Here is a 23,911-nt window from a genome sequence, read left to right on the forward strand (position 1 = left end):
CCTGCCTCTGATCTCGAGCGTCGCCTCCATAAGCTGTGCGATCTGAAAACAAGAATCGAAACATGGCCTCTGTAAGTCGCTTGTGGCCGATGGTCGATGGTCGATGGCCGAGGGTCGCCCCACGAGGATATCTCGCCGGTATTGATATGCATGACCTCGCGTTTCCCACGCCCGCTCCAAACGAATCCAGTCTGAACGCGAGTCCGTCAAGGTCGTGGTGAGATGTCGCCCCTTCAGCGAGAAGGAAAAGAACGAAGGGCACTTCAATATCATCACCATGGACAAGCGCACGGCTACGGTCTGCATTCAAGATCCTCGGGTTCTCGGCACCGACGGCACCCAAAACAAAGGCGCAATCGAGCCACCGAAATCCTTCACATTCGACTCGGTCTTTGACTCGGGCTGCGAGCAGCTCGAGGTCTACAATACAACAGCTCGCCCGATCGTCGAATCGGTGCTTTCGGGGTACAACGGGACGATTTTTGCCTATGGCCAGACGGGAACGGGCAAGGTAATCCGCCCGAGAGCCGACGCATAGCCCATCTCGTCTGCAATAGTACCGACACTTGGCCAGAGTTGTTTCCGTCTCAGACACACAACGTGTCGTATTGGGAGGGGCTTTTCAACCACCAGGTTTCTGGTTGGCCGACTGGCGGACCGTGCCCACACTTGCATAGCCAATGCTAATCGCACGGCATCCTGCCAATCGCTCGCCACGCGATACACCAGACCTTCTCGATGGAGGGAGTTCGTGATAACCCCAAGCTCCGCGGCATCATCCCCAACTCGTTCGAGCACATCTTTTCGCACATCAAAACCAGTCCCACCAACACGCAGTACCTCGTGCGGGCGTCCTATCTCGAGATCTACAACGAAGAGATCCGAGACTTACTCAATCCCAAGGCCGGAAAGCTCGAGGTCAAGGAGCGCGCCGATATCGGTGTCTATGTCAAGGACCTGCGAACCTTTGTCGTCAAAGACGTCGAGGAAATGGACCGCCTCATGTCCTTTGGAAACAAGAACCGCAGTGTCGGAGCGACCCAGATGAATGAGCGCAGTTCACGCAGTCACTCGATCTTCACGATCACTGTTGAGACGTCCGAGGTCGGCACCGAGAAGGAGGACCACATCAAGGCCGGCAAGCTGCACCTGGTTGACTTGGCTGGCTCGGAGCGACAGACCAAAACAGGCGCCACAGGCGATCGCTTGAAGGAGGCAACCAAGATCAACCTGTCGCTCTCGGCGCTTGGCAATGTCATCTCGGCTTTGGTCGACGGCAAGTCGTCGCATATTCCATACCGAGATTCGAAGCTGACACGGCTGCTTCAAGATTCGCTTGGTGGCAACGCCCGGACACTGATGCTGGCCACGCTGAGCCCGGCCAGCTACAACTATGACGAGTCTTTGTCGACTCTGCGGTATGCCAACCGGGCCAAGAACATCAAGAACAAGCCCAAGGTCAACGAGGACCCCAAGGTGAGCAACTCGGAGTGGATGGCGTGAACCCAGAGACTGTGTCCAGTACCGGAAGTGCGACCGCACAGGCGCGGCGCCTCTTCGCCACCTGCCTAACCCTCTGGAAACTGTTTCTGCATTCCTCATCGTCTAGGACGCCATGTTGCGCGAGTTCCAAGAGGAAATCAAGCGCCTCAAGGCACAGCTGGAAGCAACAGAGAACGGGGAGATGGGCGACCCAGTCATCCAGGAGATTGAGGAGATCGAGGAGGTGGAGGAGATCGAAGAAATCGAAGAAGACGAGCTCGAGGTTGGCGCAGAAGGAGCGGCAGAGCAAGCCAGACCTGGAAAGATCAAACCTTCCAAGCCCAAGAAGGAGAGGAAAGCCAGGACGCACCGTGAGGGGCCTGTCTTAGCAAGTGAGATGCTGGCTTTGGCAGAGACCGAGTCCCAGCCAACGGCAGAAGTTGTTGAGCGCGGCGAGCCGGCCGTGGGAATTGCTGCCCGACCGCATATGGCTATATCCGAGACGCAGCTGCAGGAAATGCAGGCCATGGTGGAGGCCGAGAAGCAGAGCATCCTCAAGTCCAAGGATCTAGAGGAGGCCGAGCGCAACCGCCTCCTGGATGAGGCCGAGAAGCGTGCCCAGGAGCTCGAGACCGAGCGCAACCAGCGCTCGCAGCTCTCCGCCAAGCTTGCCCAGCTGGAGCAGAAGCTGCTCGTTGGTGGCGTCAATATTATCGACAAGAATGAAGAGCAGAAACAGCTCCTGGCCAAGCAAGCATCCGAGCTCGAAGAGCAGGCTCGGAAGGAGCGTGAGCTGCAGCGCGAGCTTGAGGAGCATGAGGAGACCAATCTCCAAATCGAGGAAGAGTACGCATCACTGCAGGAAGAGGCCGCTGCCAAGACTCGCAAGCTCAAGAAGCTGTGGGCCCTCATCCAGAGCGACAAGAGCGAAATCAAGGACCTGCAGGAGGAGCACCAGCGCACCCGTGAGAGTCTGCTGGAGACCATCAGGGACCTGACCCGCGAGCTGAAGCTCCAGATGCTCATCATCAACAGCTTTGTCCCAGACGACGAACAGAACCTGATTGAAGAGTGCGCCGAGTATGACGAGTCGGCCGACAAGTGGCGGATCGCCCACATTGCCCACGCCGGCAACAACATTCGCGGCAAGCGGTCACTAGTGTCGGGCCAGCTCCTGGGATTCCACCGCGAAGGACATGCCGACGCTTTGGACAACACAGATATGGAGCCTTGGGACCCGTTGTGTGTGTTTCCGGACGTTTACCTTTCATACGATGTCCCTACAGTGCCATCGCCCAAGAAGCGGACGGAGCGTAAGAAGAATAGCGCTTCGCAAGGCAATCGACGTCCCGTCCGCTCCGGAAGCGAGGCCGCGAAGCGATCGCCCACCAAGTCGTCGAGCACCATCAGCTCGGGAAGCGGGCTGCGATCGAGTTCGACCCTGACGGCAGACACAGCTGGCTCGGCGGTGTCGAACCCCGACTCGAGCAACAGTACTCCTGCGGCCCGGGGTTTGGTATCCAAGACAAAGCACTATGCCTGATGAACTTTACGGATGCATCTCCCACACGAGGAGACAGAGCACTCTTGTTTCGGAGGACACTGACAGCCTGATGGTCTGCCCCGAATATATTCACGCTTGTCGACAGCGGGGAGGCAAGGTGAAGGCATGCGCCGAGGGCAAGACATGTGCTGCCGAGTGCAAGACATGTGCTGTCGAGTGCAAGACATGTGCTGTCGAGGGCAAGACATGTGCTGTCGAGTGCAAGACATGTGCTGTCGAGTGCTTTGAATCGCAGGCCCGGTTGCTGCACGAAGCCATAGTGCCAGTATCGCATGGCCGGTGAATGTGGGCGAACCCCGTCTGGAGGAAGGGTGCAGCAGGGGGTCGTGGGAGCCGCGATGCATTCAATCGCGGCCGCTGGCCAGGGTTGCCCTTGCTTCAACTTGATCCATCCAAGGCGCATCGCCCGCACACACAGCCAGCTCAGGACGGTGGAATGGTACACACCACAGCGTCAAAGAGAACAGGAGCCGCAGCATCCGAGTCAAGCGCCAAGGACCAGGTCATCAAGGCCAAGGTCGACGAGATGAAAGCCAAAATCCAGCGGCACGAGTCCTGGCGACGACAGAAACGGCGACTGGCGCAAGTCGCCGGGGTGGTCGCCGTAACATGGATACTCGTCGATGCCGCATCGATCCTGTGGAATGGGCAAACTCTTGTCTTGCGATGGATCGCCTCGCATCTGCCGCTCTGAGGCGGTCTGGTGCAGCATCGCCGGCAACTAGATAGCCCGGACAAGCACCCAGGCAGCAGACCGCCAACGATTTCGTTCGTATCGCTGCCGATGTTTCTTCCGCCGACGGCGTATTCGGCAGCGGTGATCTTTCCCATCAATACAGCCTGGTCAATCCTCCTCGCCCTCCGCTCTATCGATACAGCCGGGTGATCGACGCACATCGCCCCAGCCAGCCAGCGCACACACACACACGTCGCCGTGGAGGCCTTTCGGGCGCCGTCGCCCCGGCAGCTCGTCGCTGGTTGCCCACCGCCTCATCTCGATCTGCCGGCCCTCTGCCCCTCTCCCCAGCCCGATCGACCAGCACCAGCAGCACCATGAGTCGACAGCCCCCGCAGCCGTCGTGGTCGCCCCCGCCCCTGGCCATGCCCGTAGCCCAGCACACGAGCAAGTTCAAGGGCTCGCTTTCGGGCACTCCGTCGCCGAGGCTCCAGAACACCACCCCGCCCCAGGGCTATGCAGCCTCGTCGTCGGGCCAGCAGCCATCGCTTCATCAGCGCCACGGCCAGGGGCAGACCTACCATCACCACACCCAACAGCAACAGGAACAGCAACAACATCAACAGCATCAACAGCAGTACCAGGCCTCGGGCTACCAGGGAGGCTACCAGGCGCAGGGATACCACTCCTATCCCGATGCCTACCAGAGCCAGCCCTCCTCGGGCTACTACGCTGCCGAGCCGTCATCCCCAGACACCAGCAACCCTTTTGCATACAGCCAGTCTACCCAGCAAGCTAGTGCGCCTTCGACCTTCTCTGGCGGCTACCAACGTGTTGACCATCAATCGCAGTCGCAGCAACAGCACCAGCATCAGCCCCAGGCCTCCTTCTTCTCGACCGACAGCTTTTTCCCGGACAACCCAACAGCCCAAATCGGCGTTCAGTTTGGAAAGAGCGCCCTGGAGCACGGCTCCAAGGTCGTCAGCCAGAACGTAAGTTGCGACATCTTTCGGCTTGAGCTTGCTCTGGATACCTGCCGCACCGTCAATCCGTTTGCAAGAGATCCAACCACAGACCGCGCCGCCAGACACTTACATTCTCGTCGCCGTTAGATCAACCGCTATGTCAATGTCAGCCAAATGAAATACTACTGGGATGTGAGCAACACATACGTCTTGCAGAAGCTCAGCATCCTCGTCTTTCCTTTTCGCCACAAGGTGAGTGTGCCGCCGCCTTGCCCACCAGATGAGCTATCGCCGGCATTCGCAGCTCTCGAGCGGTTGGAAGCAGCCATCCAGTCCATGGCAAACTGGCTGACCTGGCCATCGTTTGCCCTCGCCGGCAATGCAGTCCTGGGCCCGCCAGAGAATTACGGATGGACAGACCGAGGCCTTCCAGACACCCCGCTACGACGTCAACGCGCCCGATCTCTATATCCCAGGTAACGGGGCTTCCTCACGAGGAATGACAACGATGCGTCACTGCGAGATAGTGGGATGGCTCATCTATCTATCTATCATTTTCCTGCCCGCTTCCAACATATCACCACGTCCAGTCATGTCCTTCGTGACCTACATTCTGCTTGCGTACATTCATCTCGGGACCGGCACCAACAGCAAAGAGTAGGTGCAGCTGGCTATCCACAGTCTGGGCGCAGCTACGGTATTTAGACAGACAGCCGCTATCACTCGGGCCCTCGATCGGATGCAATGCACCTGTCCAACAAGACCCGCCCCCTCTTGCGCTCACTACTCACTGCATGCCATGATTTCGCTGCAGCTTCTCGCCCGATCTTCTTGGACGAACTGCCACAAGCGCACTTTCCACTATTGGCGCCGAGATCGTTTTCATCAAGTTGGGCTGCTACTTCCTCAATATACTCGCCGAAACACCGCTGTTGGATCTGACCTCCTATTGCGGCTACAAATTTGTCAGGTAAGAAAACTGCCCTGGGCAGCCGCCACATTCCTGCCTCCAGCCACCACTCTAGTCACCTCCCCGGTCCGTCCGACTCGAAATATCCTCTTGCCCGAGACTTACCGCCGCCCGTTTGGTTCTAGCTTGATCATCGTACAGCTCGTCAAGTTTGCGCTGCCTGGATGGATTGTCTACAGCATCTTTACATACCTCATGATATGTTTTGGCTTCTTCACGGTGCGTTATCCGACTTGATGGTCTCTGGCTGCATTTCGCCGCACTCATCAGGCTCTCTGATGCTGACGTGCCGCCTCGTTCCCTTCCAGCTCCGAAGCATGAAGGGCATGCTGCTCCCCGATGCCAGCACCGGTACAGTGGCCAGTGCGGCCAAGCAGCGCCGATACTATTTTCTGTTCGCCGTTGCGCTTGTCCAGATCCTGATGTCACTCATACTCATCCGTTGAGCGGTCCCGGGATCGGCTAGTTGCCTGACTAGTTGCCTGACTAGTTGCCTGGCTAGTTGGTCTGTGGGTTGGTCAGTCGGCGGCAGGCAGGAGCCGGATGTGGTTAGAGAATGTCCGCTGACGATGAGCCGATCAAATCAAAATGGCCATGCAGCCGCGCTTGCTTGACCGTCCAAAGTGAAGAGTCGTCTCGTAATATCGCCGTTGTGGAGGGCAATGGAGGAGGATTGGCAAGTCCCGACACAGTCTGGCCGCTCGTGCCGTTCCTGATCTCCAGGAAGCAGGACTGGGGCAGCGTATATCGGTGGTGTTGATGCCGATGCATCCGACTCGTCGTCGGCAGCAACCCTTGTGCTCGCCCACCGACTCCGGGCTGCCTGTTCTTCCGCATCTCGGATTTGCGGATCAGCAGCGGTGGAGACCTTCCACATCGGCTTTTGCCTGCCGCTTCCGCCCGCCCGCTGGCTGGATCGGTTAGCCAGCAACATCGCCATCCTTCTCGGATCGCCTGGACGCTTGGACGCTTTCGCGCCTTGGCTGTTTCGAGAAACTTGGAGCAACTTGGAGCAACTTGGAGCAACTTGGAGCAACTTGGAGCACTCGCAAGTTTTACCGGATCCCTGCGACCCGGACGCTTATCCATTTTCTTTCAAGCATCTCGGGCTTATTGCCCCTCCACTCCCAGCGCATTTGAGCTCGCAGCGCAACAAACCTCGCAGAGGCCACCGGAACCCTGCACCCGCAACCACGGTGCTGCAGTGGATTTGCTGAGTCTGGCACAAGAAGGCTCTCTGCTCGAATCCGCTTGATTGACTGCCTTCGCCGCGCAGATCATAGCGCCCAAAACCGACGGCTCTCGGCAGCAGCTTTGCGACGCAGTCCGAGTCCGTCGGCTCCATCGCTCTGCAATGACACAAAAGCGTGCCCACACCCTCGACTCGGATCCAGAGGATTCCGATACAGCATATCCTCAACGACGAACCAACCAGCAGCGAGAGCAGCAGCAAAGCCAACAGCGGCAGCGCTCGGCCAGCAGCTCGTCGTTGCGGGCAACGAGATCGTCGTCTACACAGCCCAGCATCCAACCTCATCGTAGCGCTCGCTCGACGGCCCCTGGCCTCCGCACCGCCCCAGAGCGATCCCGCCTTGCAGTCCCAGCCGTCATCGATCTAACGACCCCGAGTCCAAGCCGAAAACCCCGAGTGGCCCAAGCCCGGCTCCTTTCGACGTTGGAGCAAGCCATTGCGCCTGCCCGGTTGCGGCGAGGTCGATCCGAGAGCAACGTCGATGCCGGCGACCGAGCAGATGTCCAGATCGATCTGGAAAGCAGCGTTCAGAGCCGCGGTTCTTGGACTTCAAGCACCGGAGCCGCGGGCTCCAGGACATACGATCTGCGTTCGACGGGCTCCAGAGCATCATCATCGGGATCGCAGAGACGGGGCGGCGCTGGCGCCGAGCTTGGGAATGCGACCGATACTCGGAATCTGGAGCAGCGATCCAGGCCAGTGCTCCATTCCCAGGAATCGACTGCCAGCAATCCTGGCTCCTCAAGAGCACCCAACCCGAATACTCTTCCGCGGCGATCGATACGTAAGCATCAGAGCAGATGTGCCTGGGAGGAGGACATCGGCTCAACATTATGCTCGACATCCGCACTTCAACACAGCGCATCACTCAGCCCCGGACAATCCGCCCATCATGGCTTTCACCTCGTTCTGCACTTTCCTCCATTCCCACATGCCACCGGCTTTGCATACCGTGCTCACGCTCTGTCGGTCCATATCAATGACAGGCCGGCGTGCTTTGCAAAACCCGAACACCGATGCATCCCGCGATCCGTCACCTTCGACCCATGTACTTGGGATCCTTAGCCGGCCTTCGGGGCAAGTCATGTCGACAGGAGCCAGATCGCGTGCACCACAGGTACCTGAATTCTCTGTCATGCAGCGACCGTGGCCGAATCAATGGCTCCAGCTCGATAGACGAACGGTGTGGGTGCACGGTCCCCGCTCGACTGATATCAATCGATTCACACACCCCCAAAACTGACTCGGCACACATGCTTCCGTCTCGACCAGAGCTTTGTAGGCATTCCAATATCAGCTCTGGTGAATGATGATACCGAAGCCAGAGAGCTGGGCAGCTCGGCTTCTCGACGAAGGGTCCGCGCGACTGGTCTGGCAGCCGAGCCTCCTCTGGTCATTGACATCTCCCAGCCGTCACCCCCAACCCAGTCGGCTCCGACCTTCAGTTCCAGATCCACGCTGTCCAATCGACCGGCACTCGGCCGGTTCAATCCTTTCGGAAACTCGTCCCCAGCATCGTCGGGGATGTCCTCCGAGTCTTCGGAGCAGCGTCTGGACCGCAACACCACCCGCAACCTGGATGTCGGGTCGTCACGGAACTTGGCGACCAACTTGCAGACCAGTCCGTCTTCGCTTGAAAGCGACGAGGCACTCGCCAGGTGGATGCAGGAACAGGAGGTCATGCAGGTATGTGACTTGTTTCTGGCGGTACATTGTGTGTTGGTAGTATGCATGACTCGACATCTGGCAGCAGATGGCCATATTGCCGAGCAAGTGGAAATGGAGCCAGTTTGGGAGAGTATGAGAGTGGAGAAAGTGAGAGATAAACGGCCAGCACACCTCGACAACACTTGCTTCGTGCAAAGCAGCTGCTTTTTGATTGCATGTCTTGCAGCATTGACAAGACTTTAGCTTGCTTCATACAGGCAACCAGGACTGCGGATGGATACGTTGATCAGTGTAAGTGCCATTGGTCGAAAGTGTGATCTGGAACACGATATACTCGATACGGGGGATGAGTTTACGCAAGGTGACGAGATACGAAGATGAAGGAGGAAAGGGCAGCATCGACAGGGTCTGATTGCGAGAGTGTATCTTCCACCCGCCCCACAGACGGCCATTACCAGGACCTGGGCTGGAGTTCGCGAAGCAACCTTGATGCCTGGCGGAGTGCGGGATTCCACGAACCATCACCAGACTTCCCGACTGAGCTCCTGGACGATGCTCCAAGATATGGACGGTGGGTGATCTCTTGCTTCTCTTGTTCATCACCGCGACTCATGACGGGGTAGGGGATTCAATGGGAATCATAGCCGGGCCAATGTTGCCCCAAATCTCCGTCGCTGAGCCACACATCACTCTGGTAACCCAGCTTGCTGAACAACCCGGGCAACTACATGGCTGATGACCATGTCGACACTACCTACGAGGCAAGCGCAGATTGTGGACCGTTGCTGCGGTGATGCGGTGATGCGGTGATGCGGTGATGCGGTGATGCGGTGATGCGGTGATGCGGTGATGCGGTGATGCGGTGATGCGGTGATGCGGTGATGCGGTGATGCGGTGATGCGGTGATGCGGTGATGCGGTTGCAGTGGTTTCTGATACAGTGTTGTCTTTGGCGGTGCGCACGGTGTCATGCAGGGACTATGGGCCCTGAGCGAGCGCATTGGATCTGCCAAATCCAAGTCTACCCCACTCTACATGATTGATCGTCTTCCGGTGGTGAAATATCAAGTGGGAATGCTCATGGGAGACGACTCGAGGTAAGAATAAGCACGGCGTCCAACCAGAAGGGCGACACGCTCCGTTGTTGCGTGGAATCAGTAAATCTGGATTGCGCACTGTGGCCCGGTGAGACTCGATGTGAGTCTCGATGGCCCAGTGAGACTGGATCAGACAATCTTGACCTGACCCTTCCATGACACGGACGCAGGTGCACAATCTGTTTGACCGAGTTTGAAGTCGGTGAAATGCTCAAGCGTCTGCCCTGCACGCATGCGTATCACGGCGAGGCAAGTACGCCAGGGTCATTGCTTGTCGAGCAGTCGCGGGTCGGAAACCTGCTGTAAGCTGATCTAACGATACCTTGACGTCTGCCCTCCTCCATCGTCCAGTGCATCAACCGATGGCTTCGGATGCACGAGCAGTGTCCTATGTAAGTACACAGCCGCCGCGATGCTACCAGACAAGCCTCGTGTCCAGCCATCGAATGACTGACTCATTCTCCCGGGCCGCCCTGCCAGATGCCGCATCTCGGTCACAGATACGCTTGATCCGCAGAAGCCAGAGCCTTTGATGCCTCAGTAGTGAGCAGCATATGTGTCGCTGTGTGTCGCTGTGTTGGTTGAATGACTCTGGGGACCGCACCACAGCACATATATACATATGCCCGCGTGGATAATCGCGATCTGCTCCAAGAGCGCATGCCCCTGGCTTCCAGCCAACCCACCAGTCTGGCAGTAACAGTGATCATGGCAGCTTTTTACCAGCCCAAGCGCATGAGGAGAAAAAGAGAGATGTATTTTATGCCTTATGAGTTGCATGGGAGGAAACTATGCAGGAATTCACTTGTGCTGATGGGTGATCTTGTCGAATTTGACGCGGAGCTCCTTTCCTTGGGTCTTCTCCTTGGCGACGACGGTCAAGATCTCATCGCGCTCGATCTGGAAAGTGATCTGAACACGCAGCTCGCCGACCTTCGAGGCCTCGGGCAGATCCGAGAGGACGATCTGGCCCAACAGAGTGTTCTCCTGGGCTTGGGCATGGTCACCTTCGTAGACGGAGAGGAAGATCTCGGACTGCTTGGCGACGGCGTTGGAGGCCTCGATCGTGCGGCGGGCGGGAATGGCGGCGCGCTTAGGGATGATGGGAACAAAGACACCATCGGCACCCTCGAGACCGACGCTCTTCTTCAGGTGGGGAACACGAACAACCTCCTCGGTGGCAATGGCCGAGTCGTACTCGGACTCTTGGCTGGCGATCAAGCCAGCCTGGGTGGCACAGCCGACACTGATGGCCTCATCAGGCTCAAGATCGGTGCGGAAGACGGTCTCGGACTCGAACAGGCTGCGGATGACCGACTGGAAGCGGGGGATACGGGCACTGCCGCCGACAAAGAGAACCTCATCGACCTCAGTAGGGGCGGCGCCGCCCTCCTTCAGGACGTTCTTGACAACATCGACACAGCGCGTGAAGAGCTTCTCGGCCAGGGTCTCGAAGCGGCCGCGGATCATGTTGGCGTTGTAGTCCATGCCATCGTACAACGACTCGACGTGGCAGGGGGCGCTGTCCTTCTGCGAGAGCATGCGCTTGGTCTGCTCACAGGCGGCTCTCAACTTGGCAACGGCCTTGCGGTTGTCCGAGATATCGATGCGGGTCTTTTTTCGGAACTCGTCCTTGAAGAAGTTGAGCAGAACCTCGTCGAACTGCGAACCGCCGAGAGCATAGTCGTCGTGGGTGGCAACGATGGAGAAGAGGCCGTTGCTGCTGTCCAGGAGGGTGGCATTGAACTGGTGGGCACCCAGATCCAGCACCAGGATGGTGCGATCCTGCTTGGTGGACTGGTTGCCGATCTCCTTTGCGTTGTAGTCAAAGGCCAGAGCGGCAGCAACGGGCTCGTGGACGAGGTGGACGGTCTCGAAGCCGGCCTGGACAACAGCCTCCCGCAGAGCGTTCTGCTCGTGCTCCTCAAAGTGGACCGGGGTGGAGACAACGACGCCTTCAACCGAGCGACCCAGGTAGGCCTCGGCCGTCTCCTTCAGCTTGGCAAAGTACTTGGCGGTGACATCGGCAACGGTGTAATGAGAGGTAACGGGCTGGGCGTCCTCCTCGGGGGTGGTCTCGACCTCGTAGGCAGGCAGGGATTCGTCCTGAGGGAAGGGCACGATGTTGGCGAGAAGCTTCGAGCTGTGCTTCTGCACTTCGGTATCGTCGTACCTAGAGGCGGTGGAAGCGAGCAGGCGCGATGGAGGTGATGGGAGACAGAGAGCGGGTGTAATGACGATGTGAGTCATAGTAGAATAAACAGAAACAGAGGGGTGAGCGAACTGTTGGTCGTAGCAACCAGCTCTTCCACCCCGGGACGGATAGCAAGCCACTTTTGGCCGATTCAGCAAGATCGCCGGGCACATACTTCTTGCCAACCAGGTTTCGGAACTGGAAGATGGTGCCACGGGGATTGGAGTTGGCCTGGACACGGGCCTGGGTGCCGACAAGCTGCGGAGATCCAAGGATGTCAGAGAGAGATAGAGAGAGAGGAGGAAACTAGGTTAGATCCGTGCACAGCAGCAAAGGCAGGAGGATCGCTTGGTATCGAGGACCAGATCCGCACGGATGGCTACACTGCAGCTCCGGCGATAGCGCTGTTCTCATACGAATGCCAACACAACAGCGCAAAGTAGTACCCAGCAACGGGACGACAGAATCAACAGCCTAAACGGCGGATCTGGAGCAACAATACATACCTCCTCGTAATCCGTGAAGGCGACGCAAGTGGGAATGTTGCGATCGCCGTCCTCGTTTGCAATAGTTTCACCCTTTCCGCCCTGCGAGCGACATGATCCGCAAAGTTACGTTAGCGGAAACAATCATCAAGGTGGTCAAGGGCGACCAAGAACGAGCCAACGGCGAGCGATCGGGCTGGAAGACCGGCAGTGCGGGGACAGAGGCACGCCAGGAGGATTGCTGTGGGGCCGGGGCACTCGCCACTCGCACGGTCCGCAATGGCACTTCGGAAATGCAGCGGCCGATCGAAGCAGCTCGATGGCCCCGGAGCTGCATTGGGCAGAGGGGGCGAGAGCAGTGACAGCCGAGGAAGCAGGACAACCGGCCGATTGGGCCACGACATACCTTGCCGACGATGGATACCGAGGAGTTGAGGGTGCCGAACGAGATACCGACAAAGGTCTTTTCTTGAGCCATGGCGACGGTCTGAGACGAGCTGTGGGTGCAGGATCCGGGAGCGGGCAGGAGAGAAGGCCGATTGCAGAGAGAGGCACGCAGCGAAGGCAGAAGCCGGGTGTCGACGCTTTCGTGCTGGTTACGGACTGGACGGCAATCGTGCGCTCGATGGGATTGGGCCGGCTTGCTCTTGTCGCGAAGAAAAAAAAAATGCACTGGGGTGTGACAGAGACAACACGCGCTGGCTCCAACCGGCGGCTGGGTGGCTCCAGCCACGTCGATGCTGGACAATCCAGAAGGAAACGGGGCAGTCACTCTCTGGCATCAGCGACTCAAGTCTGCTGATCCGTGGGCTCCAGTGGGCAAACCAGGCGATTGTTTCCCGTCCTGGTTGGCAATCTCTGTGTGTGGTGGATGCATTCGATTCTCTGGACCACTCCATGGTGTATTGATATCAAGATACTCGACCTCCTCGAGTCGCCTGTATCGCCGTCGCCTGGGAGGTGTCCTTGATTCAAAACACTGAATGGCCAGCGCGCGATGTTTGAGGCACCAGAGTATTTGTCCAGCGACCAGTATCCGGGGTGTCCCGTTTTTTATTGGATTGGCTGTATTGGGCGTTGGGCATTGGCGCTGGGTGCACACCAAGGGGCGGCAGGAGGCAAAACGGGAGCCGGGGCAGCGGGGCTGTCGAGCCAAAGAGAGGAAGTGGAGAGAGGAAGAGTCGGGCCGAACGATGAACAAGCAAAGCGAAGCGAAGAAAACTGCAGCGCAACCAAACGGGATGAAGCAAAGCGCAGGGAAATCAAAGGAAAGGAAACCAAAGGAAAGGAAATGGAACGAGGAAAGCTCAGGAAAGACTACACTACACAACACCGCCGCACACTGGAGCGCCCGCGGCCGGCTTATGTACAGATTTTGCGTTTGGCCACGGGCAGCTCCCACTCAAACTAAGTACACCACACAAGAGCGAAACTATCGACAGAAGGCAAGAATGCCGCGGGAGCATAACACATAATGGACAAAAAAAAAAAAGAAGGGAAGTGAACCAAGATCGAGAAAGGGCACTACAAAAATCTACCGGCACTTCATCCTCAGCCGAGCAGGCGATCAAAACAACAGCGCAAAGCCACCCCCAGGGCGGCACATGGCACAGGCGAGGCTTCCGATCGAGCCTCTTCAGATGAGCGTGTACGGCAGCTGGTTGCCGACATCGGCGACCGACTTGGAGCGGCCGCGGAAGACTCGCTCCTCCGTTTGCGAGCGGCAGTCGCCCGAGGCCTCCGACCCTGCCTTGGCGCCATCGGGGGCAAGGAAGCGGTTGACGGGGCGGCTGGGGGGACTGACCAGGGGGCAGCCGTCGTCGCTGGGCTCCAGGAACGAGCACTTCAGGGCTGGATAGGACAAAACCAGGCGTGAGTCACGGCAAGCACAGCACCAGACCTCCCATCGGCGGATACAGAGGGTAAGAGAGAACGAAGAGGTCTCGGCAAAGGCAGAGGGATCGAATAGAATGACGGCGGAGCCATGGATGGAGGCCAGGGTGTGGTATCAGAGAGCTCATCGGAGGGCACCTCGGACGCCAGTAAGCAGGGTCCTGGGTGGACAGAAAAAAGAAAGCCAGGGGTACTCGGCCAGAAACCTGACCGGACAGGCTCAGTCCGAAAGGGAAGAGTCAGGGACTGACCTGGCGTCATGGGTGCAACTGAGGCGGTGTGTCGGCGGATGCTGAAGGACGGCGACGGAGGGATCTGGCTCGTTTCGTCGTCGGTCTGGGAGTCGTTGTCAGAGGGACGCCATGAGAAGGCCCGCGAGGCGGTTGGGATTCTGCGCGTGAACGACAGCCGACTCGACGATACAATCTCAGGCGAGGGAATCAGGGGAAAAGGAAGGTGCGAGTCGGACTTTGCCGAATCCGAGTGGGAACCGGGTGCGCCGTCATCGCCCTTGGCAAAGAACAGGACGGGAGCAACCTTGCGGGGAGCAGGCATGAATATATCCTCCTCTTCGGCAGGGCGGTGTCTTGGCGACAGCGAGGGCGCAGAGACATGGAAGCTCTGGGGCGTGGAACGGCGCTGCTTGTCGGGGAGATTGGTTGCGGAGCTCGGACGAGGGAGAGGGCTCTCACGGATACTGGACGAAGGCATGGCCGAGGACAGGACGTGGGGCTGGCGTGTGGGCTTGTAGGACTGGCTTGGGGCTGCTGGCTGGAGGAAAGAAAGGGCCTGACGCTGTTGGATGAAGGATAGCGCTGTATTGGCGGATGCGATTGATGCAGATGGGTGGGCAGATCTGGGGAGGTGTTTGCAGGAAGAAGCGGTGCTGTTGCGGCAGGGTGGTGGTGGGATGAGGGATCTATATAATACAACGGGGTGGATGTGGGCTGCAGAGGAGCGAGAGACGAACGACGAGCAAAAGCCTGAGAAGCAAGTCTGCATGGGATCACATGCGCAGCCGGATCGAGCCAGCGTGTGTGTGTGTGCGATGCCAGCACTGTGGCGATGTCGATGCGATACTGAGACGATACCGAGGCAACACTGGGGCGATACTGTGACAGCACCCCACCCCCTGTCATCGGTTGACAGCGTTCGCTTCTGACAGCATGCCGCCGTCCACTGCCTGCCTGCCCCCCCCCGCTGCCGTTCAAGAGACCGCAGCTCATTGACGCACCCTCGCCCTCACCCTCTACCGACTCATGATCCCCTTGGAACCAAGATTTAAAGGCGGTGACTTGGCCGCGCATTTGAGTGCCCTCAGGGCCGTAGATACCGAGGAAGCAGACCATCCGTTTCTGCCGTCTTCAGCATGTCGCGCCATTCTGCTGCACCAAAGGCTGTGGCCAAAGTGTGTGTCCAGCCCACCCCTCTCATATCGCCACCGGTCACACCCCGTCTTCTCACGAAAGCTGCCGCCATCCCACGGGCACCCAAGGACCCGACAAGCACGCCCACCAGAGTTGCACCCAGTCCGGCTGCTGGTTGCGATGAAAACGTCCAGGAATCCGAGGCCAGAAATTCAAGAGGCTCCCCACAAAGGTTTCATCAGGATGCAAGTGACAGGACTGAGCATACCGGCCGCTCGCCCCAAGCACCACTCCTCGGGACCGGGCGGAGCGACAGCCCGGACGAAAGTGTTGTGAGTGTGTCAAGAGGAGAGCCCGAGGCGTGCATATTCGTTGCCAGGCAAGTCTCACTCTGTTCACCCCATCTCATATACTGCGTCATATCGTCACGATTCGGCCGATCAACTGACTCACCGAGTGCGTCCACCAGCCTGTGCTCGGATCAGTCGGACTGTGAGCTCTGTGAGTCCCTTGGGCACCATTTCTCCAAGTGGGGGCTGCTCCTGAGCGTCAAGGTTTTCAGGGACTCATTCAAGCGGCCATATGCCTTTGTCCAGTTCCAGGTGGGCCTTTCAGCATCCTCAGAATCGAGAACGACTGTGATCCCCTTGTCGTGGATGTGCATGTGTCCGCTACAGTCGATCCGCTCCGTAACTAAAGTCATGGCCCATAGAGTGCCATCGATGCTCAGCAAGCTCGGAAAGAAGGACAGCAGAGCTTGGTCAATGGGAGACCGATCCGAATCGAGCCTGCTCGCGTGAACAGAACACTGTACATCAGCAAGCCCAAGGAAGCCGGTGGTATCGCTGGGAAGGTGCGTTGTGGAAGTTGCCCGCCGCTCGAGCAGTACCGCTTGCAACCTTACAATGGAGCTGCCGGCGACGCTGACGATCAATTCTAACCGTGTCTCTTGGCCCACATCGCCGATGGCACCCTGTGTGAATCTACTGTTTGGATGCCGATTCTCGCTGGTAGGACTTGAGACATCACTTGGAGGCGTTCGGGCCGATAGAGAGCATCACTCCGCACAGCGAAAAGGCTGGCGAGGATCGAATTTCCAGACTGGTCAAGTTTTGTTACCGAGAAGATGCCGTACAGGCCCTGTTGGTGCGTCACTGGCTGCTGCTGTGTATTTGACCTGAGCCCAGTGCGGGGGTGTCTTTGCAACATCCAAGCCCGCGAACTGACCGACTCTGCCATATCAGACACTGAGATTCCAGTGCCGATGGACAGTCGACTGGTGAGTTTTGCGGCTTCTCCAACCAAGAGCAGCAGCCATTGGCATGCACAACGTGCCGAGTCATCCTCGTCGACTTCTGAGCGGCAGTATGCCCAACCAGGGCATCAAACATGGAACGGCGGCGCGTTCAGATCGAAAAGAAGTGTATCTTTGTCGGTCAATTGGATCCGGACATGGCAACGCACGGCAATCTCGAAAGGCACTTCAGTGTCCATGGACTAGTCGAATCCATCCAGATCTTCAGCTCCACCGAGCACCAGGGTTTGTCCACCACTTTGCCAGGCCGTTCAAAGGTTTTCGTGAGTTTCAGACTCTAGGCTAGGATTCCGTCTCACTCCATGGTCTCTGCCACAGCTCGGAACAAAGACAAAGGTCGGATGAACGCATGGAACCGTCCCGCATTTGCATTTATTCGATTCACGGACGAGTCTTCGGCAGAGTCAGCGCTACGCGAGGTAGTTCCTGAAGACTGAAGTGACAGCACAGATAAAATCCAGACGGCCACAAAGCTGCAGTGTTGGGCCGGAGTGCGCTGCAGCAAAGCTGGATGACTCATTTTCGGATCCACACTCCAGAATGGAAAGCAGTGGGGTAGATTTGCACTGAAAATTCAGTACCGAGAGACAAGCCTTTCTCGGATGCGAGCCGAACATGCCGAGTACCAGCGCCACCGTCGATGGGAGTCGGTGCAGGGCGATACCTCTCTGGTCAGTAGCAATGCGATCATCGTGGAGGGCAAGTTAACAACCGATGGAAAGCTGACATACGAACTGCGTCTTTGCTAAACAATCTGATACCAGACCAATGGCCCGCATGCCCACAGCGAAGGTGAGAGTGCACCGAGTGAACAAGGCCGGTGCTTGAGACATCGAGCTCTGACACGATTGTGCTGTATGAAACAGAGCCCTGGAGCACCGCTCTGGACGCTGCGCCAAAGGACGGAGAGGAAGAAGATGAGTTCTATCCATCTCCGAACTATTCAGTCACATCGCACGAGCCGTGGCCACCGGGACAGCCTGATATGGTGTCGATGTATGCGTCGGAGCATGCCCTCGGATTCTACGATCCAGCGTTCGTCCCAGCCGCTGCGTCAAGATACTGCGGACCTCCCGAATGGGTCAAGTATCCCGCCTTCTCGACCCAGGCTGTCTATCCAGTGCCGACCATTTTGCCGCCTGTTGCATATCCGCCGTGCTACTCCTATCGGCTCCATCCATTCTATGGCCTGTCGATCGGGAGAGGCGATATGGCCGTTGGTGCAGCCAGCAGCCAGCTTGTCAGAACCGACAGCGACAGACCACGCAAAACAACTATCCCTTTCAACTACACTCCGTATGTGCCAAGCACATATCCTGAATATATCTGAGCATGGAGGACGCCGTTGGCCAGGCGTTTGTGGCGGCTCAGCCGTATCCCATCCCCCTGCTTTCACAGCGACAGCCACGACGGATCCTGGCCCGCTCCATTGTTCTCATCGACGACTTGCGAAATATCAAATGATCACATGCACCAATACACGCACACTCTGCTCGCTGTCTCTACATCCACATCCTCCAGCCATCAGGAGGTGTGGGAACCACGGCCAAAGCCAACCCGCACGGCGCAACGCGTCCTGTCCAGCGCGCTGACTCAGCTGCCACCCTTAATTAATTAATTTTTTTTCTTTACCTCCGATCGCGGTTTGGATGCAGCGCGCCGGGACTGCGTCAGTGACCCAGAGCGAGCCAGCGAGCTTCCCTGTCGCCGATAGCAACGCCGACCGTCTGTCGAGAACATCATCGTCTGCCCTGCGCGATATCCCGATCCAGAATGGACGTCGACATGGAGCTTCCCACGGCAACCTCCCGGAAGGCAAAGGGGCGCAAGCCCGCGAGAGAGGCTAAATCCGCCCAGCCCACCCCCAAGACCTCCAAGGCGCCCAAGGCAGCGACCACGACGCCGATCTCAACGCCCTCGTCAGCTGCTCATGCACGATCTACAGCGGCTGCCAGTCCGACAGTGGCCTCCAATGCGATGGGGACTCCAAAGAGCGAGAAGAGAGCCAAGACGCTATCCAAGGAAACCGCAAAGTCACAGGATTCGATAGCAACGCTCGTGGACCCTGATAGCGAGCACGATGTCGTCGCGCCTGCAAGCCATGGCGGGACTCCACAGAGCATCAAAGGACCAAAGACTGCCAAGGGACATGCGAATGCGAAATCCAACGCATCCAGCGCCTCTCGGAAAGCTGCGGACACGCCGACCAAGACCGCGACAGCACCATCCGCGAGTCCGGCGGGAAGCGGACCAAGGCCCAACGGCGCCGAGACCCCCAAAGGTCCGGAGGGAAAAACGAAGAAAACGAAACCGACGCAAATCTCGGACGCGAGATCTGTCGCCAAGGCGAACTCTGCTGCAGGGCCTGACCACCGACCCCAATCCTCGGCAGCTTCCACAGCAACGCCAACCAAAAAGTCTGGATCGTCGAGCCTCGCCAACGGACAGGCAGCCCATTCCAAGGTACAAGCGCCCGGAACTCCAAAGCAGCAGACGATTCGGAAAGACGATGCTGCGGCCCTGACTGCTCCGGAACAGGGAACAGCACCCAGCGGCGATGCCACCTCAGCCGAGTCCAAAAAGGCCAAAAAGTCAAAGGTTGCGAGGTCCTTCAAGGTCAACGAAAATGTGCCGCAGAGGGACGCCCTGACCTCGGCAGTGAAGAAAGGAGAGCGATTCTCGGCCAACGTCTCGACGCTCACCTGCGGCAATCTCGGCGCCATCCCACCCGTGTTCACCAAGGACTCTGGGTAACTGAGACTCGCAGGCCGGTGCTGTCAGAGTGCAAGGTTGGTGCGCGGATATCGCAGCACAGTACTCACCTCACCACCCCGCCTCTCGGTTGGCGCCAGATACCTTTTTTGCGCAACCGAATCGACCATCAAGATCTTCAGTGTCGCGACCGGCCATGCCGTTCGATCGATCGTGGGACACACGGACACGGTGACTGCGACGTTTCTCAATCCCGAGAACCATCTCCAAGTAAGTGGCTGTCGCCGACTCTATCAGCCGAACAGAAATCGCGAAAGGGACAATCTCGCCGAGCAGAGCCAGCGGCAGCCCTGTTTACCTGTTGTGAATGCACCAGCTCTACTCTGGCTCGTTAGATGGGACAATCCGCCTGTGGGACTTCAACGACGCCATTTTGCTCAAGGTAAGGCTTGGTTTGCCTCACTAGCCACGGAACTACGAATCCATCGACTGACTTGCCCGCAAACGCGATTCATCTCTAGTCCTGGAACATTGGCGAGCCCATTCAGCACATGTGTGTGTCCAAGGCCGAGCCCTCTTTCCTGTTTGTGGCCATCCAGAACCCGGGCCAAAACTCGAGCTCGGTGCTCAAGTTCAATGTAGCCCAAAAAACGGTCAAGTGGGAGGTCATCATGACGCTCAAGGGCACCATCTTCCGTATCGAGGTCGACCCATCCGGCGAGTACCTGGTTGCCGGCAGCACGTCACAGCGATTCAAGGTCCTGCACCTCCCCACAAAGACCCAAGAAATCTACTCGCTGGATGGCGTCGAGCTGTCCACCTTTGCCATCCACCCCACAGAGCCGGCTGTGGCGGTCGGTGACAGCGACGGTCAGATTACACTATGGTGCGTCCAGCAGGCTTGCCTGCGTTTTCACCAACTGGCTGGTGTCGGTCCTCGACTGTGCAGTCGCTAATTGCATGTCTACAACGATAGGTATTGTCTGCGCACACCCTTTGTTGCCGCTCCGGTCACGACCACGCTGCACTGGCACGCCCATCGAGTCAATGGAATCAGTTTCACAGCCGATGGTCAGTGCTTGGTCAAGAATATGTTGCTCGTGCATCGACTGGACCATGCCACCGTGTCGCGGATCAACCTCGCCCGATTTAACAACAGGCCTCGGTGTGTGGGCTGCTGATGAGATTGCGAGGCCGAGTTGGCGGCATATGAACTGACAGGCAGCGTGGTCCTATTCAAAACAGGCGCGTATATGCTCTCGGGTGGTGAAGAGGCCGTCCTGGTTGTGTGGCAGCTGGAGACCCGAAACAAGCAGTTCCTTCCGCGTCTGAACTCAGAAATCGTCTCGGTCACCGTCAGCCCGACCGGAAGTCTGTTTGCTCTCGGTCATCGCGACAATTCGATCCGAATCATCTCATCCGTCAACCTCACCGTTCGTCAGGCGGTTGCCGGACTCAAGATTGGTCAGTATCACATCCGCCAAAGTCCAACGTCGTGCTGTGTCGCGCTGTCGAGCGGAGCAACCGATTGTGAGCGCGCCCGTCTCACATATTACTCCCATCTCGCAGCTCAAGAAAACCGAGAGCTCTATCCACTGAGTACTGGACTGGTTGTCGAGCCAAGGGAGAACGCCGTCTGCCTGAACGGATCGCCAGGAACGCTCCAGTTCTACAACCCCTTTGCAGACCGACACGTCATGGAGCTGGAGATCACTTCGGGAAACCGTGTCAGTCGGCAGGAGGATCGCGAAATCATTCGCCCCCATGTCGTTCATGCGGCATTCTCAAAGACTGGTGACTGGATGACCACGGTATGTGCAGTTGCCTCAGCATCTGGTCTTGTTCGCTTGGGAGGGGGGGGGCGCTTTCTATGCCGTAGCTGTGTGCAGCAGAGCCATACTTGCGTGCTACTCTTGCTGTTTTGTTTTACGCTGCTTGTTGACTCGCACTTGTCTGGTGTTAGGTCGACACCCGGGACGATGGCGAGTTTGATCCCGAGCTCTACCTCAAGTTCTGGACTTTTGATCACAACAGCCGAAGGTGAGATTGGTTGCGACTGTCGCCTCCCGCCCCCCCCCAAAGTGCACAGTGGAACCCATTCACCCAGCCCAGTCGAGGAGCCAGCTGCTGATGAAACGGCGCCCATGTGTTTCTGCAAACGTAGCTATGCTGTCAACACCCGAGTCGACAACCCGCACGATGGAGCCATCCACGGGCTCGCCTTCCGGCAGGCATCCTCCGAGCCTCTCTTGGCGGTGACGTGTGGCAATGACAAGAAGTTCAAGATTTGGCAGCTCAACACTGCCCACAGCGACGACGACGAGAAGGAAGAAAGTAAGCGGAACTCACCTTGTTTCCTCCTTGCCCCGTCGCTTGCTTTGGCCGGATACCCACACTCTCCAGACCCGTCTTCGTGACAATGCCACATAACTGATCCGCAAGATCTCGAATCGGGGTCTGCCGACAACGAGTCGTCGTATTGCACCAGCTCCATTCCCTCTGCGTCCTACTTACGTCTTGTTGTCACCGCGATCGATAGCGTACTGGTCGTGTCGCAGTGTCGGATTTTACAAGGAATCGGCCATCTCCCATGTGACGTTTTCCGAAGATGGCTCGATTCTGGCAGTAGCCTGCGAAAACGATCTGACTCTGTGGAACCCACTTACCAATGCACTCCACGCCGTCCTGACATACCCGCCACCGACCAACACCATCCGCAACATTTGCTTCACGAGTGGATCCGAGCCCTACGTGGTTGCCGTCACCGACACCCACATCCACGTCTGGAATCTGCTGACGTGCACCATCTGGTGGAGTGTCCGAGTCGGCGATGTGGCACACTGTGCAAGCGATCCCAAGAGCGCGCATTTTGCGGTGGTGCTGACAGGGTCAAGCGACTACAAGAGCAAGATTGCCGTCTTCCACCCGTCATCGCCTGTCAGTGTCCACAACTGGAACGTCGATGAGGACATTGTGTCCTTGACGTTCTTTGCTCGAGCCGACAACACTGCCAGAAGCAACAGTGGCATGAGTGTGCTGATTCTGAACAACAAGTACCAACTGCAGCTTGTGTCTGGCGAGCAACTGGGCGGATCCGACGAAGCGTCACAAGAACAAGAGCAGGTAGGGTTGGCTAAATCGTCGTTTTTGGCCTTCTCGGCGCAAGCACCTGCCCGATCCCGATCCCTATCCTGGGCCGTGGCGCCACGAACTAACCAATGCAACCCTCAGGGCCAACAGGAGCAGATCCGGGAAAGCATCGCTCCGTCTCTCTTCAGCAGCATCTACGGCAAGGCTGCGGTCACCGAGCCCGAGACGCAGAGCTTTGCCACCGCAGCAACCAAGAGTGCCGAGAACTATGCAGAGAGCACCCCGTATCTCGAGGCGGCTGCCAGAGTGCACAAGACCGTGGCCTTCCTGGAATCGCCCTCGCATGTTCTGCCGCCGCCGACGAAGCTCATCACGGCCTTTTTCGAGCACCTCCTGGAGCAAATGGGTGCAACTCAGATTCAGGACGACGACCAGGCTTTGGATGCTGACGGCGATGTGGTGGTCGTGCCGGATGGCGATGAGAATCACATGATTATTGATACAGACCCGGATCAAGCCTTGGTCAGCGCCAAGATCGAGCTCGGCTTCATGAAAGAGCTCTTCCAAAGCCAGTTTGGAGGTAATTCGCCTTTCTCCTCCCCCCCCCCAGCAATGTCGAGTGTTGGGCCATGCTGATAGACTGGCGCCACGTCCTCGATCACCGCGGACTCGAACTAACCACGTTTCATTATAGCCGAGACTGGCAAAAAGTAGAAATGTCGCAGAGGAACCTACTGTACGGCGCAATCCATCCATTCATAACTCCTCCTCACTCCAGTAAACGCTCGCGCCTCAAGAGTTCCACACAGCTCATCAAGAAACCCTCGATGCCGCGAGCCCGGCGATTCATTACCATAATAACTGAGTGGTGGATCTCAACGGCTTTCCCATTGACTCATCACCACCACTGATATCGCCATCAGCCATCGATGGCAGGTTCGTCTCGGGCGGGGTGGCCCTGAATATACGAGGTTGATCTCCGACAATGATAGATTGTGTGCTGTAGTCGTACGTCCAGCTGCGGTGCCCTTGCGATTCCATAGAGCTGACGGCAATGGTTCTCCCTCGCGTCTGAACGAAAATGAGTCTCATGCCTGCCTTTCAAGCCTGCCTTTCATGGCTGTCGTGCACCACTTTCCCACAAACGCGAGATCCCAGAGCCCAGCCTGCTCCTGCTGGTGC

General features: G+C 57.8%; 9 protein-coding genes across 9 annotated transcripts; 6 read left to right on the forward strand and 3 right to left on the reverse strand.

Moving 5' to 3' along the window:
- The first annotated feature begins 199 nt into the window (after window positions 1-199).
- BJ171DRAFT_442492 (P-loop containing nucleoside triphosphate hydrolase protein) lies at window positions 200-3,413 on the forward strand. The gene is made up of 4 exons (XM_053108096.1): window positions 200-511; window positions 730-1,476; window positions 1,610-1,726; window positions 1,997-3,413. Exons 1-4 carry the CDS (start codon window positions 278-280, stop codon window positions 3,023-3,025), a joined length of 2,127 nt encoding a protein of 708 aa, XP_052966505.1. The 5' UTR covers window positions 200-277; the 3' UTR covers window positions 3,026-3,413.
- BJ171DRAFT_505813 (uncharacterized protein) lies at window positions 3,414-4,010 on the reverse strand. The gene has a single exon (XM_053111067.1). It carries the CDS (start codon window positions 3,941-3,943, stop codon window positions 3,470-3,472), a length of 474 nt encoding a protein of 157 aa, XP_052966506.1. The 5' UTR covers window positions 3,944-4,010; the 3' UTR covers window positions 3,414-3,469.
- On the forward strand, window positions 4,011-6,280 carry BJ171DRAFT_505814 (YIF1-domain-containing protein). The gene is made up of 7 exons (XM_053111068.1): window positions 4,011-4,714; window positions 4,835-4,939; window positions 5,073-5,163; window positions 5,278-5,344; window positions 5,502-5,657; window positions 5,783-5,876; window positions 5,966-6,280. Exons 1-7 carry the CDS (start codon window positions 4,100-4,102, stop codon window positions 6,101-6,103), a joined length of 1,266 nt encoding a protein of 421 aa, XP_052966507.1. The 5' UTR covers window positions 4,011-4,099; the 3' UTR covers window positions 6,104-6,280.
- A 2,293-nt stretch (window positions 6,281-8,573) lies between these two features.
- On the forward strand, window positions 8,574-10,425 carry BJ171DRAFT_505819 (uncharacterized protein). Its single transcript, XM_053111069.1, has 7 exons — window positions 8,574-8,868; window positions 9,022-9,148; window positions 9,281-9,338; window positions 9,552-9,673; window positions 9,844-9,922; window positions 10,025-10,065; window positions 10,154-10,425. The coding sequence occupies exons 1-7, from the start codon at window positions 8,793-8,795 to the stop codon at window positions 10,215-10,217; spliced, it is 567 nt and encodes a 188-aa protein (XP_052966508.1). The 5' UTR covers window positions 8,574-8,792; the 3' UTR covers window positions 10,218-10,425.
- On the reverse strand, window positions 10,410-12,990 carry BJ171DRAFT_459411 (heat shock protein 70 family). Its single transcript, XM_053108412.1, has 4 exons — window positions 12,759-12,990; window positions 12,374-12,454; window positions 12,043-12,125; window positions 10,410-11,846 (listed from the first exon to the last, which is right to left on the reverse strand). Exons 1-4 carry the CDS (start codon window positions 12,828-12,830, stop codon window positions 10,475-10,477), a joined length of 1,608 nt encoding a protein of 535 aa, XP_052966509.1. The 5' UTR covers window positions 12,831-12,990; the 3' UTR covers window positions 10,410-10,474.
- Window positions 12,991-13,279: 289 nt separating this feature from the next.
- Window positions 13,280-14,028, forward strand: BJ171DRAFT_106749 (uncharacterized protein). Its single transcript, XM_053105415.1, has one exon. The coding sequence runs from the start codon at window positions 13,336-13,338 to the stop codon at window positions 13,825-13,827; it is 492 nt and encodes a 163-aa protein (XP_052966510.1). The 5' UTR covers window positions 13,280-13,335; the 3' UTR covers window positions 13,828-14,028.
- On the reverse strand, window positions 13,860-15,196 carry BJ171DRAFT_106752 (uncharacterized protein; the record flags this gene model as incomplete). The annotated part of the gene is made up of 2 exons (XM_053105416.1): window positions 13,860-14,203; window positions 14,497-15,196. Coding segments are annotated over 2 exons (915 nt in total), but the record flags the coding sequence as incomplete, so codon positions are not given.
- Window positions 15,197-16,885: 1,689 nt separating this feature from the next.
- Window positions 16,886-18,389, forward strand: BJ171DRAFT_106756 (uncharacterized protein). Its single transcript, XM_053105417.1, has 5 exons — window positions 16,886-17,152; window positions 17,246-17,346; window positions 17,467-17,598; window positions 17,692-17,719; window positions 17,794-18,389. Exons 1-5 carry the CDS (start codon window positions 17,002-17,004, stop codon window positions 18,255-18,257), a joined length of 876 nt encoding a protein of 291 aa, XP_052966512.1. The 5' UTR covers window positions 16,886-17,001; the 3' UTR covers window positions 18,258-18,389.
- Window positions 18,390-18,608: 219 nt separating this feature from the next.
- BJ171DRAFT_459414 (WD40-repeat-containing domain protein) lies at window positions 18,609-23,713 on the forward strand. Its single transcript, XM_053108413.1, has 12 exons — window positions 18,609-19,677; window positions 19,780-19,909; window positions 20,016-20,081; window positions 20,161-20,525; window positions 20,616-20,710; window positions 20,885-21,103; window positions 21,209-21,450; window positions 21,603-21,679; window positions 21,804-21,973; window positions 22,179-22,762; window positions 22,871-23,309; window positions 23,424-23,713. The coding sequence occupies exons 1-12, from the start codon at window positions 18,701-18,703 to the stop codon at window positions 23,441-23,443; spliced, it is 3,384 nt and encodes a 1,127-aa protein (XP_052966513.1). The 5' UTR covers window positions 18,609-18,700; the 3' UTR covers window positions 23,444-23,713.
- Window positions 23,714-23,911: the final 198 nt, after the last annotated feature.

The sequence above is a fragment of the Polychytrium aggregatum genome (assembly GCF_025602895.1).
Source record: "Polychytrium aggregatum strain JEL109 chromosome Unknown BJ171scaffold_19, whole genome shotgun sequence".
In the NCBI taxonomy this organism is placed as follows: domain Eukaryota; kingdom Fungi; phylum Chytridiomycota; class Chytridiomycetes; order Polychytriales; genus Polychytrium; species Polychytrium aggregatum.

Coding starts and splice junctions, on each gene's coding strand:
- BJ171DRAFT_459414 (XM_053108413.1), top strand. CDS start 18,701: ATGGACGTCGACATGGAGCTTCCCACGGCAACCTCCCGGAAGGCAAAG. Junction 19,678..19,779: donor GTGTTCACCAAGGACTCTGG/GTAACTGAGACT, acceptor GGTTGGCGCCAG/ATACCTTTTTTGCGCAACCG. Junction 20,711..20,884: donor AATCAGTTTCACAGCCGATG/GTCAGTGCTTGG, acceptor TATTCAAAACAG/GCGCGTATATGCTCTCGGGT.
- BJ171DRAFT_442492 (XM_053108096.1), top strand. CDS start 278: ATGGACAAGCGCACGGCTACGGTCTGCATTCAAGATCCTCGGGTTCTC. Junction 1,477..1,609: donor AGGTCAACGAGGACCCCAAG/GTGAGCAACTCG, acceptor CTCATCGTCTAG/GACGCCATGTTGCGCGAGTT. Junction 1,727..1,996: donor AGATTGAGGAGATCGAGGAG/GTGGAGGAGATC, acceptor ACGCAGCTGCAG/GAAATGCAGGCCATGGTGGA.
- BJ171DRAFT_106749 (XM_053105415.1), top strand. CDS start 13,336: ATGGCCAGCGCGCGATGTTTGAGGCACCAGAGTATTTGTCCAGCGACC.
- BJ171DRAFT_505813 (XM_053111067.1), bottom strand. CDS start 3,943: ATGTGCGTCGATCACCCGGCTGTATCGATAGAGCGGAGGGCGAGGAGG.
- BJ171DRAFT_505814 (XM_053111068.1), top strand. CDS start 4,100: ATGAGTCGACAGCCCCCGCAGCCGTCGTGGTCGCCCCCGCCCCTGGCC. Junction 4,715..4,834: donor CCAAGGTCGTCAGCCAGAAC/GTAAGTTGCGAC, acceptor CGTCGCCGTTAG/ATCAACCGCTATGTCAATGT. Junction 4,940..5,072: donor TCTTTCCTTTTCGCCACAAG/GTGAGTGTGCCG, acceptor CCGGCAATGCAG/TCCTGGGCCCGCCAGAGAAT.
- BJ171DRAFT_459411 (XM_053108412.1), bottom strand. CDS start 12,830: ATGGCTCAAGAAAAGACCTTTGTCGGTATCTCGTTCGGCACCCTCAAC. Junction 12,455..12,758: donor CGGTATCCATCGTCGGCAAG/GTATGTCGTGGC, acceptor TGTCGCTCGCAG/GGCGGAAAGGGTGAAACTAT. Junction 11,847..12,042: donor CGAAACCTGGTTGGCAAGAA/GTATGTGCCCGG, acceptor CACCGCCTCTAG/GTACGACGATACCGAAGTGC.
- BJ171DRAFT_106756 (XM_053105417.1), top strand. CDS start 17,002: ATGGAACGGCGGCGCGTTCAGATCGAAAAGAAGTGTATCTTTGTCGGT. Junction 17,347..17,466: donor CAGAGTCAGCGCTACGCGAG/GTAGTTCCTGAA, acceptor TCCACACTCCAG/AATGGAAAGCAGTGGGGTAG. Junction 17,599..17,691: donor TGCAGGGCGATACCTCTCTG/GTCAGTAGCAAT, acceptor ATCTGATACCAG/ACCAATGGCCCGCATGCCCA.
- BJ171DRAFT_505819 (XM_053111069.1), top strand. CDS start 8,793: ATGTCTTGCAGCATTGACAAGACTTTAGCTTGCTTCATACAGGCAACC. Junction 9,149..9,280: donor GATGCTCCAAGATATGGACG/GTGGGTGATCTC, acceptor CTGGTAACCCAG/CTTGCTGAACAACCCGGGCA. Junction 9,923..10,024: donor CGCATGCGTATCACGGCGAG/GCAAGTACGCCA, acceptor TCCATCGTCCAG/TGCATCAACCGATGGCTTCG.